This window comes from Polypterus senegalus, unplaced genomic scaffold, assembly GCF_016835505.1.
Source record: "Polypterus senegalus isolate Bchr_013 unplaced genomic scaffold, ASM1683550v1 scaffold_40, whole genome shotgun sequence".
Classification (NCBI taxonomy): Eukaryota; Metazoa; Chordata; class Cladistia; order Polypteriformes; family Polypteridae; genus Polypterus; species Polypterus senegalus.
Window position 1 is genome coordinate 10,403 of NW_024377892.1, and position 19,287 is coordinate 29,689.

The 19,287-nt window shown below is 38.3% G+C and overlaps 1 protein-coding gene across 1 annotated transcript in view; it reads right to left on the reverse strand.

The window, feature by feature from the left end:
* Window positions 1-206: 206 nt before the first annotated feature.
* LOC120519498 (CD276 antigen homolog) overlaps window positions 207-19,287 on the reverse strand; it is a 43,098-nt gene continuing 24,017 nt past the window's right edge. Inside the window, exons 4-5 of the mRNA XM_039742490.1 lie at window positions 4,143-4,285; window positions 207-523 (exon numbers count right to left, since the gene is read on the reverse strand). Coding sequence (XP_039598424.1) covers window positions 4,152-4,285 — 134 coding nt within the window. The 3' untranslated portion in view covers window positions 207-523; window positions 4,143-4,151. The remainder of the gene's footprint in view (window positions 524-4,142; window positions 4,286-19,287) is intronic.

Below are 19,287 nucleotides of genomic sequence, written 5' to 3' on the forward strand. Positions count from 1 at the left end.
TAATCACTGGAAGATCACCTAAAGTCCCGTCCCACAAATTCCACAGTTTGGTGCTACCTTTCAGTATATGCATTTTCCAGAGCAAGCATCTGCAAGCTTTTCGGAACCAAGCAGTGGGCATGTCATCACGGACTCAGAATGTAAAGCTAATACAGTCTAATATTTTTAAATCCTTACTCTTTTACAGGCAGCGATTGTTTGAGTAAATCGCCAACTGGACCACTGGGAAGATGTTTTTGCATCCATTGTGACTACACAGCATAAAAAGCAGTAATACCTTGACTGTGAATGCATTTGCCACTTTTTTGCTTTTTATCCCTTGAAGTATGGTTGTGTGTGCTTTAATTGTGCCACCCTGACAGAGAATCTTGTTTTTTTTACTGCTAATCATATTTTGTATTAAAAAAATAACATTTCCCCTCAAATTGAATCTACCAAGTATACAAATCTAATTTAATCAGGCAGAAATTGTAGAAGTTTTAAATTATATGATTTAACTAGATTGTCTTCTTTATCTTCTGATCTGAAAATTAAGACAAGAAAACTAGTTAGGAGTATTGCAGTTTGACTTCAAAAAAGAAATTCAGTGCATTAAATATGAAATAATTGGGACTTAAAACCAAACAGGAATAATCTGTAATATCTATGATAATATCATTAATTAAAAAAGAACAAATTGGTATTAGTGGGCTTCTTTCATTAGGGGGTACAATTAAAACTTTTATGAAAACTTGGGTCGCAAATACTTAAAGGTTGAGAAACACCGCCATAGACCATAATGACAGAGTAAATACATGTTTTCAGAAAGTTTTGCAAATTTATAAGAAAAAACAAAATGGAAATATCTTTACTCATAGAAGCATTCTGGCCATTTGCTGTGACCTTCCAAATTGTGCCAATGCGCCCTGTTTGCTTTAATTCTCCTTGAGATGTATCCAGAACTTGATTGCATTCCACCTGTGGCAAACTGAACTGATGGATGTCCATACTAACTCCCCCTGTCGAGCTCAGGTGATGCCTGATAAACTACTTAAATATGCTTTGGAGAAATGCCATCTATCAGCAACTCCATCATGGCACAAGACCCAGAACCTTGTGTGCATAAACAGTGCATATTCACAAAAATGTTGTGTGCCCCCAATTCTATGCTCACATTGCAATATATAAAAACTAAACATGGTGTAAAGCCACACACATTTTCACAGCAGCCTCAGACCTTGCGTACACATCTTTTCTGCTCGGTTTTAAACAGGGGCACCCAGCATCAAAGCAGTGCTACTGTTTGTGTGGTCTCCTTTTTGAGATTAGCATCAATGATGTGGGTTTATAAAATACCCTGAAATTAATTGCATATCATCTACAAATGCAATTCACTTGATTGTAATCATTTTGTAACACTATAATGGTGAACAAAATGAACAAGCTTTTCCAAATGCCATAGCTTGTTTAGCGTTGTTACTCTCAGTGCACCACTCAGAGTATTTTAACCCCTACATCTGACTGTGGACTCACAGCTCTACAGTGGGTTGTGTCGAGAGTGCAGAGAATTATTGTGATACAGCTTCCAGGTGTAGGAGGACATTTATAGCACACGCTGTGTAAAGAAAGCCACCAGCATCTGCGTGAATTTCTACTCAGCCATGCACACAGTCTATTTCAGCTTATACCATCCGCAAATGCTTCACAGCCTTTCCTGCAGGGACCTCACACTTCAGAATCAGTTTTCGTCCCAAGAGCTCTAAATGCATTCAATTAGTCCATTAAGTGCTCCCGGTAGAACTGTACAATTACCTCACTTTAAACTTGAACTACAACTGTAATATAGCACAACCTTAGCCATTTTATGAACCATCTGCATTATCTGCACTGTATGTACATGTATATTGTACTTATGCTTTCATCTTGTATATTTTTCATCATTATTTATTATATTATTATTATTGCTATTTTATGGTAACATAAATTTATAAAGGATTTTCATTTTGAGTCTCATTGTACCATACAATAACAATAAAGGAATTCAATTCAATTCAATAGAAGAGAGTGCATATTTATAGATGATGACAACTGGCTTTTAAGTCAATTTAGATTTCCAAGAGCTATCATCTTTGAGCTGTGTGCTGTTAGAATACTAGCATGCATACTTGATATCATTTTTATGATAAAATCCACTGAAGTATGCATATTACATTTAACAGATAAACTGTTAACTTCATATATAATGCATACTGTTAATAATTAAATATGTCAGGATATGATGGTGCAGAAGTAATAATGAGCTGGTACTTCTTTCAGGGATAGTTCCTGTCACACGCTTAATGTTTGCTAGGGACGGGCCCAACCCAATGTTTCGTAAAGGCTTTTAAGAATCGGCACTCTAAGCATACAGCTGATTTTATATTTGTTACAGAGCTCATCGATCTACCTTGGTGAACTGTAAGTGCTATTATTGTGAAATAGAAGCATCAAGGAGCAATAACAGCTCAGCCATGAAGTGGTAAACCATGCAAACTAACAGAGCAGGGTGGCTGCATGAGCTTCATGAAATGGGTTTACTTGGCCGAACAGCTACATACAATTCTAAAATCACTATGTGTAATGCCACGCATCAGCTGGAGTCATGTAAAGCATGCTGCCATTGGATTCTGGTGCAGTGGAAAAAAATGTGATGACTTATGCTTCACCATCTGTCAATCTGGGTGGACCAATCTGGGTTTGGCAAGATGCCAGGAAAAATCTACTGTCTGGATTGTATAGTAACCACTGTAAAGCTTGGAAAAGAAAGGAAAATGGCAGGGTTTGGGATAGGCTCCTTGGTTCCAGTGAAAGAAGGGTCTTGGTAGCGCAGCAGCAGACAGAGGCATTTTAGACAATTGTATGCTTCCAACTTTGTTGAAGATCCTTTTAGTCCCTACATGAATGTGCTTCTGTGGACTGTGCCATGTACATAAAGATATGGAGGAACTTGAGTGGCCTTGACAGAGCCCTGACCTCAACCCTTTTGAACATTTCAAGAACATTATAATATGGAAAAAAGTCTGTAGACACCTATCACACCAATATAAGTTTGGTGAACATTCTCATTCCAAGACCATTGGCATTAATATGGAGTTGGCCTAACAATGTGGCTAAAACAGCTTGCTCTTTTCTTTCCAGAAGTTTTTAAGTGTGTCTGTAGGAAATTTTTCCCATTCGGCCAAAACAGAATTTGTGTGGACAGGTACTGGTGCTGGACAAGAAGACCTTGCTCACAATCTGGATTCTAATTTATTCCAAAGGTGTTCAGTAGGGTTAAGATCAGGACTCTGTGCAGGCCACTCAAGTTCCTCCATGTGGCCTGGCTTTATACACAGAGGCACAATCATGCTGAAACATAAAGAGGACTTCCCAAGCTGAAGTCCACAGCTGTCTAAAATGCATTTGTAAGCCACAGTATTAACAGGACCCTTCACTGGCACCAAAGGGCTTAGCTCCAAACCCTACCATGATCCCTCTTCTACCAGATTTTACACTAGATATTATTAATTTCAGAAGGTAGTAGCATTTTCCTGGCACCCACCAAACACAGATTGGTCCATCAGACAGATAATGAAGTGTGAGTCATCATTCTAAAGAACATGTTTGCACATAGTAATCTTGATGCAGCCATTGAAAGCTATGAAGCTCCCAATGCACATGTCTAGTGCTGACTTTGTTTCATTGGCAGAATAGCCCTCTGTTGTGAGCAATGGCACAGATGAAAGACCATTTTCACACACTTCAGCACTCAACAACCTCGCTCTGTGAGTTTGCGTTATGTACCACTTTGTGGCTCCTTGACACTTCTACTTCACAATAATAGCATTTACAGTTGTCCCGAGCCAGATTTCGGAGAACAAAAGTTTCGTATTCTGATGTATGGCATCCAATGACAGTGCAATGTTTAAAGTAACTAAACTCTTTAGTCTGTCAGGAGAGACTGCATGGCTAGGCACTTGATTTTATGCATCAGTTAACAATGCAACACATGAATTTAAACATTTGGAGAGGAATCCACACGCTTTTGGCCATATCCTATATCACACAATTTACAATTGTGTACTGTTATACAGTATATATTGTTCAAGTTATTATAATCAGCTGTACCTTTAATGATAACTTACATCTAAAACTCATCCCACAAGATAGAGTAGAAATGATGAAGAAATGAGGAATGCAACATATTTCTGTGGAATTAAATTCACAGCAGTGTTTCCAGGTTCTTTTCCTAAACTCTTGCTTTTTTCAGTGACTACAGCTTCAGGTTCTATGACACAAAAAATAAATAAATAAATAAATAAAAGACAGGATTGTACATTATACAACATCATTTATAATTATGAAGTACCCTAAAATATGGAAACAGTATCATCCCCTGGTAATACACAAATAGTGCATCAATACATCTTACAGTTGCATACAGAAGTGTTTCTCAAAGTGAGGTTCATGATACATATCAAGTAAGGTAAGTAATTCATAAATATCACATATACATGATGTATACAGGAGAAAGTAGTGTGAAATGACACCTTTTATTGTTTAACTAAATATATTGCAAATTCAAGCTTTTCAGGCAGCTCAGGCTCCTTCATCAGGCGAGGTGTAACAAAGAAACTGAAAAATACTCTCACTTATACAGCTAAGTGATTTTCTTCTTTCATCTTAACAACCTTTGTGTGCAAATGTTAGCAAAATTAGTAAACCTTAGATGAATTAACCCTCAAGGTAGAGAACAATGAACTAATAAAATGTAGAGATAAGATAACCATCACTAGAGAAAGCCCTGTAAGGTCTTTTTGAAGTGCACTGTCTATGAGATAGGCCTCTGATGTAGTCAGCTGGTCAATCAGTCTGTTAGTCCACATATCTGCTCATAAAACTCTTGCCTCTATTCAGACCATTTTGTAGAGTGTTGAATTTAAGTGTAAGTTTGTATTCCCATTCTCTCCACTCCTTTTGGGTCTTTAAGTTACCCATAAGCACAGTGACCCTCAGATCCTTTATGCTGTGGCCATTACTGTTACCTGTGCACATATCTACACGACAGATCAGGTAGTTATACCACATTGCCAGCAGGAGCATAAAATAAAGGGTCTGTTCACATGCAAATCTGCTAATGTGGTCTACCTAATCATGTGCATAAGGTGCCCCAACACTGGACAGTATGTAGGGGAAACTGGTCAGACACTGCACCAGTGAATGAACTCACATAGATTTCATATTAATCAGAACAGTATTGACCTTCCAGTGGCAGCACACTTTAACAGTAATGGCCACAGCATAAAGGATCTGAGGCTCACTGTGCTTATGGATAACTTCAAGACCCAACATGAGCAGAGAGAATGGGAATACAAACTTATGCTTAAATTCAATACCTTCCTTGAAAGCTTGCATTTGTAACCTAACCTTTAGTTAGCCAATAAAGGTGTCATTTCATCCTACTTTCTCCTGTATCAATCTATGGCTAACATGGTACAACACTCTACTGCTATGGATATACTTGATGTACTAATGGTCTGGTTATTCTCTTCTTCCCTGTATTTTAAACAATTTCCACAAGATATTAAACTTGAATGCAAAATAATGACCTTTATTAAACTAACCAAAGCAGCATTAAAAAACAAAGACTCTTTCCAGATAGCATAACAGCATCAGCCTGTCCACAAACCCTGTTTTCCGACAGTCAATCAAAATCTGACTAGCTGTCATCATGCGTCTCTCTGACTTGTACATCAGCTTTTAAACAACAATACAGTATTTAAAAGCTTGACCTTTTAACACAGTTTGAGACCCTCTGAGTCCCAGTCACTCCCATTCTGAGCCAATAAAAATGATTGTGAAGTCTTGAATCACTCATTTTGCATATCTAACTGTCAATCACTTATGACTCTGTTAAGTTCAGTCACACAGAAGCTAATTGGTTAGACTGAGAAAAAGAAAACTTTTAAGTAAATGATGATTTGTGGGTCAAGTGTCTATTTTGTGAAGTGAGAAAAGTTACGTTCATCTAAAAGGAAAATATGATGATAATTACAGAGAGTTTGGCTTTGTGAGTCCTCATTTTCAGCACTAACTATCAAGACAAAGTACAGGGCATACATGGGCATCAGTCTGCCTATCAGCCATCACTTTTAGAACTGAGAAGCTATGCAGACAAAGAGAAGCACATCCATCTCACAGATTTACTGGAACACGACTGAATATGCAAAATGTGGTGTAGTGCATTTCTAAATCTAAACAATCAAAAAAGGTCTTTACTTTCTTACAAATGATGAAGCACAAAGTGCTTTACAAAATGAAGAAAGAAAAAAAGAAAAAAATATAAAAATTAAATTAAAAACAAACTGTAACATAAACAAAATTAACTTTGTTTAAAAGTGATAGTATGCATCAAATAAAAATAAATTCTGACCCATATTTTCTCGAAAGCTTTCTCTGAAATTGAATAAAAATGTATCTTCAACACAAAAAAAGTTACTTCTCACATGTTACAAGATATTTTCACGTGTCATGAGATATTTTTGTGTGATAACAAGAAATTGTCAGTCAGTCATTGTCCAACCTGCTATATCCCAACTACAGGGTCAAGGTGGTCTGCTGGAGCCAATCCCAGCCAACACAGGGTGCAAGGCAGGAAACAAACCCCGGGCAGGGCACCAGCCCGCCGCAGAGCACACACACACTAGGGACAATTTAGAATCGCCAATGCACCTAACCTGCATGTCTTTGGACTGTGGGAGGAAACCCACACAGACATGGGGAGAACATGCAAAGTCCACTCGGGAAGTGAACCCAGGTCTCCTTACTGCGAGGCAGCAGCACTACCACTGTGCCACCGTGCCACCCAACAAGAATTTTTTTTTTTTTTTGGTCATATTCATTTAGGGGTTCCACAGAATTTGGTCATAGCTTAAAATATGAACCCCACCTATTGAGTCTGAGGCAACTCCTTGACCAGATCCATTAGGTTGTTTCCATTGATGGCTCAGAGAGCTTCATTTAAAAATTAAGATTTACTATACGTCTTCCTTTGTTCCTCTGAGACACACTCTCCATTTTATCTGTAAAACTGAATCTATTTCAGCTTCTTCTTCCCCCCAAACACATCACCAAGGCATTTACTATATTTCAGTATGTTACTTGGACAAAAATAAAGTCAGTGGTTTCTTCTCAGATTCTTGATAACAATGCACCACGTGTTCATACACTTGATACTTTTCATACTGTAGAAGATGTGGATTTTCCACAATTGCCCTCAATTTATGATCCAGTCAATCAATGGCAATGGACTCAGAAAGTCTTCAGACCCCTTCACTTTTTTCATATTTTTGTTATGCCGCTGACAATATCATTTACATTCTTTTTTTTTTTTCAAGCAACCCTTAATACCCCCAAATGACAAAGCAAAAGCCAGATTTTAGAATGTTTTGAAAAGTGTAAAGAAATAAAAAAATGAAATATCCCATTGACACAAGTTTATCAAGTATTTAGTCATTACTTTGTTGAGGCCCCATTGGCAGTGACTACAACTCGGAGTCTTCTTGGGTTTGATGAGACAAGCTTTGCACATCTGGATTGAAGAATTTTCTGACATTCTTCTTTGTGGATTTCTTAAGCTATGTCAGGTTGGAATCCAGACCACAGCTGTTTCCAGGTTGTTCCAGCTATATTAGATTGGGTTTTAAGTCTGGGCTCTCACTGGGCCACTCAAGGATATTCCCAGAGCTGTCCCTGAGTCACTCCTGTATTGTCTTTAGCTTGTGCTTAGGGCCATTGTTCTATTGGAACCCCAGTCTCAAGTCCATACTTTTCTGGAGCAGGTTTTCTTTAAGGATATCTCTCTTCTTTTCTCAGTTAGGCAATCCTTCAATGCTGATTTATCTCCCAGTCTCTGCCACTAAAAAACAACTGCACAGCATGATAATGCCACCTCCATGTTCCACAGTTGGAATTTGCATTTTTCTAGTGATAAGATGTGCCTGGTTTCCTCCAGACATGACTCTAATCTTGGTTTCATCAGTCCAGAGAATCTTTTAATCATAGTCTGAGTGCCCTGTAGATGCCTTTTTGCAATTTCCAAGCAAGTATCTTTTACTGAGGAGAAGCCTCTGTTTGGCCACTCTTCATAAAACCCGGATTGTCCTTCTGAATGTTTATCTTATCTCCACACAGGTTCTCTTTAATCATTTAGAGCAAGAGTTCCTAAACGCTTTTCGGCTGCAGACCCCTTAACCAAAAACTTTTAAAACCACCGACCCCCTAGTGAATTTACTTTTCTTACTCAATTTAATAAATTAGTACAGTACTCGATATTAAACATTTCACTAGCTATCAAACTTTTCATTTTAATCACTTGTAATTAATGATTGAAAAGATAAAAGGACTACGAATATGGCATTATTTTGTCCAACATTTAATATCGAAACCTGCACTAACGAAAATTAAAGCAAAAAAATACGAGAAGAGTTTTTTTTACATTTTTGACATTTATGAAATAAATATGTAAATTAAGAATAAGTACAAATAGTCCAAGCTGTACTGTCTGCATTTCTTTTTTGGTTCAGTCATATTATTATCTGAAGAAATAAAAACTTTTTATTAACAATTTTGACAGCCCTGTGATAAAAATAAATAAATAAAGTATGTATGTATAAGTACTTTTGTTCATACTTTCGAATAAATAAACTGTGTCCTCTGATTTTCTTTTTACTACTACTGCTCCTCAATAAATAATTATATTCAGAGTTCAAATCATAAATAAGTACATGTCACATCAAACAAACCAATTTATAGTGTTTTATGAAAGCATGACCGTACAAGACTGAGAGATTCTGCTAATATCGAATATCCGTCATCTTATCTCACCGCGAACGTAACAAAGCAAGTGCGGGCATGAAAAACTTCATGTCAGCACTTGCTTTGATACGTCGATAAGAAATGCACAGACTTGTTTATGCTACATGTATTTTCATGCATTCTTATGTGTGACTCTTTTAATGACACATTTTACCTTTTAGTTCCCAAGTTTGGTATGTAATGTGTTTTTATCAAAAAGTGTTTTTGAATTATTTTACTTCTTAATTAGGTACCTATTGGAATCATAGATGTTTTGAAGTAACAAACAAATAGCAGTAGTAAGGGGGTCTATTTTTGCTGTTGTCGACCCTCAAATTTTTTTATTGGAACTATCGACCCCTAGAAAGTTCAAATTGACTGTAGGGGGTTAATATCAACCACTTTGGGAACTCTTGATTTAGAGTAAGCCTAAGGTTCTTGGTCACCACTCTTACCAAGGCCTTTATTCCTAGATTACAGTTTACTCAGGTGGCCAGCTTTAGAACAAACTGTGATTGCTCCAAACTTCTTCCATTTAAGAAATATGAAGGTCACTGCGCTCTTGTGAACATTTATTGCTGTAGGCATTTCCTTAGATCTCTGACTCGACAAAATCCTGTCTCTAAACTCTGCGGGCAATTGGTTTGACCTCATGTCTTTACTGTTAGCTGTGGGACCACATATTGACCGATGTATGCCTTATGTATTCCAGTCCAATTTACTGAAATGTCCACGGGTGGACTACAAACAAGTTGTAGAAACATCTCCATGGCAGTCAATATAATGGGTGGCACATATGTCAAATTTAATGTGTCATAGCAATACTTCTGTCAACTTGATATTTCAAGATTTTTTTTTGTTAATAAATTTGAAAAAATCCTAAAATCCAGATTTCACTTTATCATTCTGGGGTTTTAAGTGTTGCTTGATATGAGGAAAAATTATTTTAGTACAAGGCTGCAGCATAACAAAATGTGGAAAGAAGTGAAGGGATCCAAATACTTTCTAAATTGACTGTATGTTGGATTTTATTGAAGGATGTAATTTTAACTGGTCTATACATTTTTGAGACACTAAATACATTTTGTTAGTGTTCTCTAACAGTAGTTAGTTAACAGACTTGTTAAAAGAAAAGCTGGAATCAACTGGGTGATCTGGGTTACCTTGTGCATCCTAACATTTTGTGAGTGCACGCAGCCTCGCGTGCTACATGTCCTGCTTCAGCGCCTTTGCAGCCCCTTCAAACAGTAGTGTGTCCATCGGCCATAGAAAACTCATCACCGTGACAAGTTCACTCACAGCTTTTCATGTACAGCATCCCTCTGCCAGTGACCGATTAATGATACGGGGGGTTAATTTAATTCAGCCAATGACCTGGCCCAATTTCTCTTTGTCCCCTCTCCTCCAGGACGATCCAATCCCGATAGCAGATCAGCAACCATGGTCCCAACCTGAAGAGGAGGATTATCAGTACCTAGACTGAAGCCGGGAGCCAAGGCAGAATGACTAATGAAGTCAGTGCTTGCCTGCAGTTTTTGTGTGCCACAGAGTGATATCTCCCACTTCAATAAATGTGCTTGCTGTTCCTGTTTGAAGGCTGTTAATAAAGCTGATCGTTCTGAAGATTGAGACCCAGCCTCATGTTTTTGGGTGTAAGAGGGTGTCTCAATATCACAATTTGTACTAAAATAAATCCTAAAAATCCCTCTAAAATTATTTTTACAGCTTCAACTAAAGTAAACATGCTAATAATTACCAAATACACTAATTAAATCTGTCTTATTTTAACGTGCATATTTTTTGTACAGTATTTTTCTCTTTGCATGTCTGAACTTGTTGGCAAAACAGACCTTCTGTAGTCAGTACAGCATGCCTGTGCTTGATACTCAAAAGTCCTGCACGTACAAACAGTGGCATGGCAGTCTGAGCAACTCTTTATAACTCCGTACAAAATATTTAAGGAAAAATGTGATGTCTGTTACTTTTAACTCTTTGAGGGCTGAATATTTTTTCCAAAAAACGTAGTTTTCTGTAAAGCACACAAAGCAATGGTTTCACACATAAGTCAATATAAAATATCTGTTGCTATGTGCTGTGACTGCTGTTGGTGCATGTTCAGCATGTCTGGCGGCAGCGCTGCATGGGGCACCTCAATGGTCAGTAGGAATGCATGGTGGGCCAGCTGCCTGACTGTCTATGCACAGCAGGTGGGTGGTGGAAGTTACAGTGTGACACAATATGGTTTGTACCTCTTGTCATTGTAAGTGGTGGTCCTCCCAGGCAAATACTGCTATAGCCACATCAGCTACATGAAAGTGTTCAGCACCACGATCAGCTGGGGACTGATCAGATGATGCTGGTACCTCACTATCATTTTTGATATCCATGTCCAGATCACTTGCTTCAAACTCAGAGTCCGACAAGTCAGAGTCCTATTCAACGAAATTATGAAAACGTCCATGGAATATTTTGCTTTGCACATTCACTTTAGTCTCTGCGCCAGATGTCGGTACCATTTTAGAGGTTGTTTGCTATTCACTACTCATGCATATGTAGGGAATTGAGGTTAAATCAACAAAGTCATGTAACTTTCCTTCTAGCAAAGAGAGTCAAACTAAAACATAAGAGTAAGTTTTGTTGCAGTTTACAGCTGATTACCATCCTCTACTCCTGAATTTTGACAAAAGTGGACATCAGCCCTGAAAGAGTTAAGTCAATAAAATATTAAAAATGCTCCAACTTTCACAACCGATAATCCAATCCCCAAACCCAAATACAGTAGCCCCTTGTGAAGTCACGGTTCAGAGTCCATGGCCTCAGCCATTCTCAGATTTTTCCTTAGAACCTAACTAATAATTGTTAGCGAAACCGCAAATATACTCCACAATTTTTATGGCTTTTTTTGGCAATACTGCACTGTACAGAGAACAGGAAGCAACTGTAGATGAAAATGTGGCTTGGGATAGTGAAAGTAGCCAATAGAATTTGAAACTGCAACTCCCAGCAGTCCCTGCAGTGGCTCTGATTGGTCTTCTGCTGAGGATGCTGGGGCTGTTGGGGGCAAGGGTTGTCAGTCGGCTTTTAAAAAGGGGGCCGGTGACCATAAGCAAAACAAAAGTTTTTGTACTTTGTGTTAAAAGTTCCTGTCTGCCTGCCTTCTGTTGGGTTACCTGTACTTATTCATTTTGTCCTGGATCGTTTTGTGCGTCTGGATTGTCTATCTGTCAGCCTGTGTACATGAGGACTGTAAGTGGATTCATGGCCATCTTGCAAAGAAAGGAGCGCTCCTGAACAAGTCCACCCATCGTCACCATTTCAGGAACTACCGGTAGGACTATCTTTACATTCCCATTCAACGTGCGGATCTCTGGAATATCAATTTTCATCATTACATTTCATCTATTGCCTTTTTTCATGATTTACTGTGTGTGTTTTCTTTTTGCTTTGTTGTATTTAATGTGTAGTCGCCGTAAGGGGAACAGGGGTGGTATTGTTGTTTTCATTACATTCTTTAATTGCTGTTTGATTACCGGTTTGCTTTGTTTTTATCTCTGTTTGTGAGTACTTGCGGGTCAGGCCAAGGCTGGGTGCGTCGCTGGAATCTCCACCATAAAAATAAATACTGTAAATCGAAATCTTCGACGGTGTGAATGTTAGCGGCACCGGACACAGTGTTATTCATTTCACCTTGCTGCTGATTGACTATGATGCATCTCCAGTGGAGTGTTCTTGTGTTTTCTGTTTTGTTCCTCTTAACCCTTAAACCGTCACAACCGCTATAGTGGTTTCCCAGTGCCATTTGCAAGAACACAGGAGCTGATCAGTCACTGCTGTACATTCGTTGAGCAGCCAGCTCATTACCACTGTCAGCCCCTTGTAGGCAGGAGGGCTGAAAGCACCCCTAGAAGACACGGATACTCCTCAAAAAACCCTCTTAAAAAATGCTGATAGACTACATTCACATTGCTCCCTTACTTGCTAGGCTTACTTGCGGCTGCTCTGTCGCGTGATATGCTTCTCGTGTGGCGCTATATGCTTACTTAAAAGCCTGAACATCACCTGTCCTTTTTGGCCGATTGCTTTGATTCTCTCTCTTCCCCCAGACATCCTCTGCTCCTGTTATGGGTCCCGCTTCCATTGTGTTCCCATATGATGTTAGTCTATTCTTTTAAATGAGAACTAACTGCATACTGAGCTCATTTACTTCTGAAAGAGACATGTTTGTTTGAAGTGTTTAAATAAAGTTCCTGTCTCTACAGTCTCCTGTGTTTCTGTGCAATTCTGTGACCCAAGCGTGGCACCCTGCAGCCTCACTGTTCCTGGGATTGAGCCACTGCACTGGACTAGCCTGCCAGCATCAGCGTTACCTCTGTGTGTTTGAGTGCAGCCAGTTCAAGTGCAGTTGGCTCGGTGATTTACTGAGTTTGTCCATGCATACAGATGCACTTTGTACATATTGTTCCAGTAGTTTTTACAGCTCATTAGCAGTGTGTAAAATGACCAGTGTTGCAGTAATTTTGATGCTCTGCATGAAAAAAAATGTGTTCCATTAAAATTTCACTTTTTCTTTGTAAATTGTGATGTTTACTTAAAGTGCAGCAAAAAAGTATTTGGTGTCCAGGGATGCATCAACCCCCAAGTATGTGGCAGTTTAAGGGTTAAAGCCCCAAGATGTCGTTGAAACGAGCTGCACTATCTAAGGTTTCTGGTAATGAAAACGCGCTTGCATGAATTGCAACACATACAGCAGTAACATCGCTATTTTACTTTCTAGCACTGCGGGAGACATAGCAGTACAGTGTACAAGTTTACCTTTACATTCTTTTTTTTTAGATAATGTATTAAGCTGAGTCTGAAATTACATTAAAGGGTTTTGGGGGCATATTTAGGGTTTAAACTATAAAAATAGGCATTTTTTTAACCACATCCAAAATCCACGGTTTTTCACAATTCGCAGGTGCTCTGACGAACGTAACCCCCGTGAAATTTGGGGGTGTACTGTACCCTCAAATGTTATGCCATGTGTACATTTTCAAAAACTTAAGAATTTAATTTTGCCATGATTACAATAAGTAGATAAGCATGCATCTCTTCACAGATTATTAATTTGCTCCCAGGTGAGAGGAAGACTTGCTTTTACTGAGTTTAGAGCCCGAGTGACACTTGGGACCAATGCTTTTATTGCTCATTATACAACCCAAGTGATGTGCAGGTCTAACCTCAAGAGGTTAACTCTTCTTTTGTATTGTGTAAAGTACTTTGAGCAGCATTCCTTATAGATAGATAGATAGATAGATAGATAGATAGATAGATAGATAGATAGATAGATAGATAGATAGATAGATAGATAGATAGATAGATAGAAAGACATTATATAATAGACTAGCAGAATACCCGCGCTTCGCAGCGGAGAAGTAGTGTGTTAAAGAAGTTATGAAAAAGAAAAGCAAACATTTTAAAAATAGCGTAAGATGATTGTTAATGTAATTGTTTTGTCATTGATATGAGTGTTGTTGTCATATCTATCTATTTATATTATATATATATATATATATAGCAAAATACCTACATTGCAGCGGAAGTAAAAAGAAAAGGAAACATTTTAATAATAACGTAACATGATTGACAATGTAATTGTTTTGTCATTGTCATGAGTGTTGCTGGTATATATATATATATAAACATATATATATATATATATATATATATATATACACATCTATACACATATATATACAGTTATATATATATACATATACATATATACACATACTGTATACAGTATATACACACACACATATATACATACTGTATATACAACATATACAAATCTACATATATATATCTACATATATATATATTGGGTGGGACTTCGATTAAAAAAATTAATCCAATTAATTAGAGGCTGTGTAAGGATTAATCTTGATTAATCGTATGTAATCACATGTAAATTTGCCCCAAATCGCAAATGTTTTTTTTTTAATTTAAAAGCGGTTTTAGTGGGCGACAGAATCAAATAATAGACATGGACATGAATATTGTAAACTGAAGCTGTTTTAATTTCTGAAAAAAAGCTTTTAAACTGCATTTGAATTCAAAACAGAAACAAAATATCATCCCTGGTTAAAATTGGGCAGACTTAAAAATAAAGTGGTAGTTTAAGTACTTTAAGTACATTTTCAGAATAGTATTGTCTTTAAATAATAATAACCAAAATTTCAACATAAAGTGCAGTTTTCTTCTTAAAAAATAAGTCAGAAACATAAAAGGTAATTTGACCAGCTTACTCTTTAAACTCTGAGTAACATTAGCCAAAATTATTTTGTACATTAGGCTAAAACAGTGTGATCATTGAACATTTTGTAATTAGATGTATTTAGAATTACTAACGGTCACGGAAGTCCAATGATCCCCAGTAAGAGCCACAAAGTCCGCTTTCTGTAATGCATCTAATTTTGCTTGCTTTTCAGTGTGCACAAAACCATGCTTTTATCAAGGCTTACGCTCGGGTAGTCGAAATGATCAGTCGTAGGAGCGCTTTATTCCGACTCTAACATTTTTGTAGCTGTGATGTGTGCATCAGTGTAATGGATGTACCAGGAAATCATGCATTGACAAAAGTTCCGTTTGCTTGGAATTGAAAGTGTGATTAAATGTTATTTTTAGCAGCGTTATGGAGTACATGCATCGAAGCTTCTCAGCTGTGCTTGTGCTAAGAAAAGGAAAATTTTAAAAATAGCGTAACATGATTCTGCGTTAACCTAATATTTATTCATACGTCCCAAACCAAGGAGATCGAAGGTAAAATGAATGGTAGCGCGTACATAGTCAGTACACCCCCTCTCGGGAATCGAACCTCGAATGTCGGCATTAGAGGTGAAGACTCTACAATTGCGCCACAGCGTGTGGCTTGTCTATGCTAAAGTAGATCGGGGTATATATATACATTTATATATATATACCCGTGTACCGCAGTGGAGAAGTAGAAGTTATGAAAAAGAAAAGGGAACATTTTAAAAATAACGTAACATGATTGTCAATATACAGTAATTGTTTTGTGAGTGTTATTGAATGTTGCTGTCATCAAGGATTTGATTATCATTATTTCTTTCAATCAGGCTCGTATTTGTAGGATGTGTTCAAGTTACATTCCGTGTTTGTCAATCGTTGTAAAGATAAGAGGTTTCATTCATCGATTAGTTTCTTACTGCATCAATAAACAGCTCGTCTTCCTTTTTATCTGTGATGTGACAAACTGCATGCACGGGTTTTTTTTCACTGTCTTCCTTTAGCAGGACATTCACTTTTTCCACCGTGTGCTTTGTTTCCGCAGTAGCTGCACTTATGAATATGATTGTATGTATAAGGCGCTTCATATTTTTTGCTGCCTTCTCAATTGTGTAATTCGGTTTTTGTTCAGCACTCTTTGGAACTGTTGCTTTTTGTCTGCACATTGCGTCCAGTTCACGTGAGCAGCTTAGGTGTTCTTGCATCGAAGGTTCCCAGCTGTACTGGTGCCATCTCGTGTAATGTCAGCTAAGACCCGGCACTTAAAAGTTTCTCGCAGTTTCAATGAGTTTGTGCCAAACACCACCCTGACCATCTCATCTTCCTCTGCATAAGCACAGTCCTTCACCCGTGAACATTTACCGGCAGTGTTTGTATTGGATTGCCGCTGATGGGCGGCCTTATATGGGCAGGCACTAAATTACAAAGCGCTAGTGGCAGCCTGTCTATGAACTTAATTTAATATAAACTTACGGTTCACGCGTGCTTTGTTTCCGCATATGCATCATTTGCTTCATAATGTTTTTCTGCCTTCTCAATTGTGAAATGGCGTTTTGTGCTTGGAGTTCTTCCTTGTTCTCTCGTACTTACGTAGGGCGTGATGATGTCACGAAACTCCACCCGGCCATCTCCAACTCAAGACTCCATTACATTATATGGGGAAAAATAGCTTCCAGTTATGACCCTTATGCGTAGAATTTCGAAATGAAACCTGCCCAACTTTTGTAAGTAAGCTGTAAGGAATAAGCCTGCCAAATTTCAGCCTTCTACCTACACGGCAAGTTGGAGAATTAGTGATGAGTCAGTGAGTGAGTGAGTGAGGGCTTTGCCTTTTATTAGTATAGATAGATAGATAGATAGATAGATAGATAGATAGATAGATAGATAGATAGATAGATAGATAGATAACTTTATTAATCCCAAGGGGAGATTCATAATTATAAGGAAATTTTATCCTTTATCCTTATCTGCACATGGAGAGTTGTTTCAAGCAAAGTTTGAAAAAAGTAGACCAACCGGTTGTCTTCAGACATAAGCTACCCCTGTGGCTATCACCAAAAGCAGGTGCTCGCTTACTGTGCTGCTTCCTATTGTTGACGTCTGTTCTCAGCTGCTAACCCCTGTGAGAATATGGCAATCACCCATGCAAAGTGCTCTTACCAGTACATAAAAACAATACTATTATAAAGCAAAATTAATAAAATACAGTAAAACCAGTGCTAGAAAAAACAGGAAAAGTATTTGAAAAGAGTCTTATTGAAAGATACCTATTTATAAATACAGATGATGGAAGATGAGTCTTTTCAAGTTTGGGTGCATATCCACTTTAGATTTTCTGTTCAGACCGCCGAGGTCTTGCCAACTTTTTTCTAAATAGAGACCTCTCGTCTGGGTGACAATCTTTTGTCTCCTGTTTCTGTGCTCAACAAGCATACCACTTAAAAAGCCATTTTTCATGTAGACTTTGCAAGAATTACATAAATAATCATTAATCCTATTGCATTAATGTTTTTTCTGAGGTTGATATTACCTTTCATCCTTATTGCATCAGGCTAATGAGAAAAGTTAGTTCTGCACATTATAAAGAAATGAACCAAAGGATACAGATTAAAAGTTTAAGTCTGTGCAAACATCAAATAAAGATGCAGAAAAGCAAATAAAAATTTCAACTGGTAAAATAATGAATTGGTACAGCATTCAGGTGTGTCTGAAATAGATGTAGAGTTTAAATCAATGTTTAGCACTTGAGCTTATGGTTTGTTTCACGTTAGTTCCAATAGGCATATTTTGAGGGAAAAAGTTATGTCTAGGTTCTAAGTAATGGCTGTTTAATCAGTGTTAGCTCAGACAGTTAAGATTTTGACTTGTTTGTATCTTTGCTAAAGTTTTTATTTCACAGTTTTTGTTTAATTCTTTTCTCCTGAAGATATCTTAGAATGGGATGTAAATGAGTCTAATCCTCTACATACAAAAGGGGAATAAAATAGGCCAGAAGGAGTGAACAACAAACAGCGAGTCGCAGAGGGAGGAGTGATGCAGATACATGCACATGGAGGCTGCAGGTTGATAGTCACAATAGTGCATTGAGGTCAGTAAGTTTTTTTTCTGTTTTGTTTTAACAGTTTTATTTATGAATGGTAAGAAAGCAATGAAGTCGCTAAACAAGGAGAGCTTTAATTTACCATATTATTACTGGACCAAGTAAAAGGTCAGTCAGTCATTATCCAACCTGCTATATCCTAACACAGGGTCACAGGAGCCAATCAGGGTGTCAGCCCACCACAGGGCACAATTTAGGATCGCCAATGCACCTAACCTGCATGTCTTTGGACTGTGGGAGGAAACCCACGCAGACACGGGGAGAACATGTAAACTCCACGCAGGAGGACCCGGGAAGCGAACTCGGGTCTCCTTACTGTGAGGCAGCAGCGCTACCATTGCGCCACCATGCCGTCCCTAAATTAAAGGTGTTTTCATTAAATGATAATAAATTGTATGTTAAAAGTCTTTGACCTAGTTACATATTCTCACTGACACAATTCATGACAATGGCTGGTAAAAGTACACACTCTCTTAGTTTTGTGCCTTCCACCCATTTAATGGGACATTGCTGGTATATCTGATTGGCCCTTCACACTGTTCTTTCTCTCCCTCTAGCACTCACCCTGATTCAGCAAGGATAAACTGCAGCTCCTGTATGAGTCTATTTATCTTTGTCACAGAAGACTGAGGTTCTTACCCAGCCAAGACACCTGGAAGGACCAGAAGGTGGCATTTATGTCCTCCGGGCCATGAAGGGGCAACCACCCTGGATTAGGAGAGGACCACAGGAGAGGAGCAAGGAGGGACCAGTGGCCACCGCAAGCCTCATGGAACCCGGAAACATTTACTTTGCCGCACCTGGGAAGATGGAGGAAGATCCTTCCAGGGATGCCCGGAGTGCTTCCGTGCAAGGGGCAGCACTTCCACAACACAAGGAAGTGCTGCCGTAAGGATGTCATCAAGCACCTGGAGCACATCCAGGTAGGAATAAAAGGGGCCGCCTCCCTACAATCTAGGAGCTGGAGTCGGGAGTGGGAGCAGGACAAAGCTCCCATAAGGAGAGGAAGGGCAGCCAAGGACATCGAAAAGCAGCTCGGAAGAGGG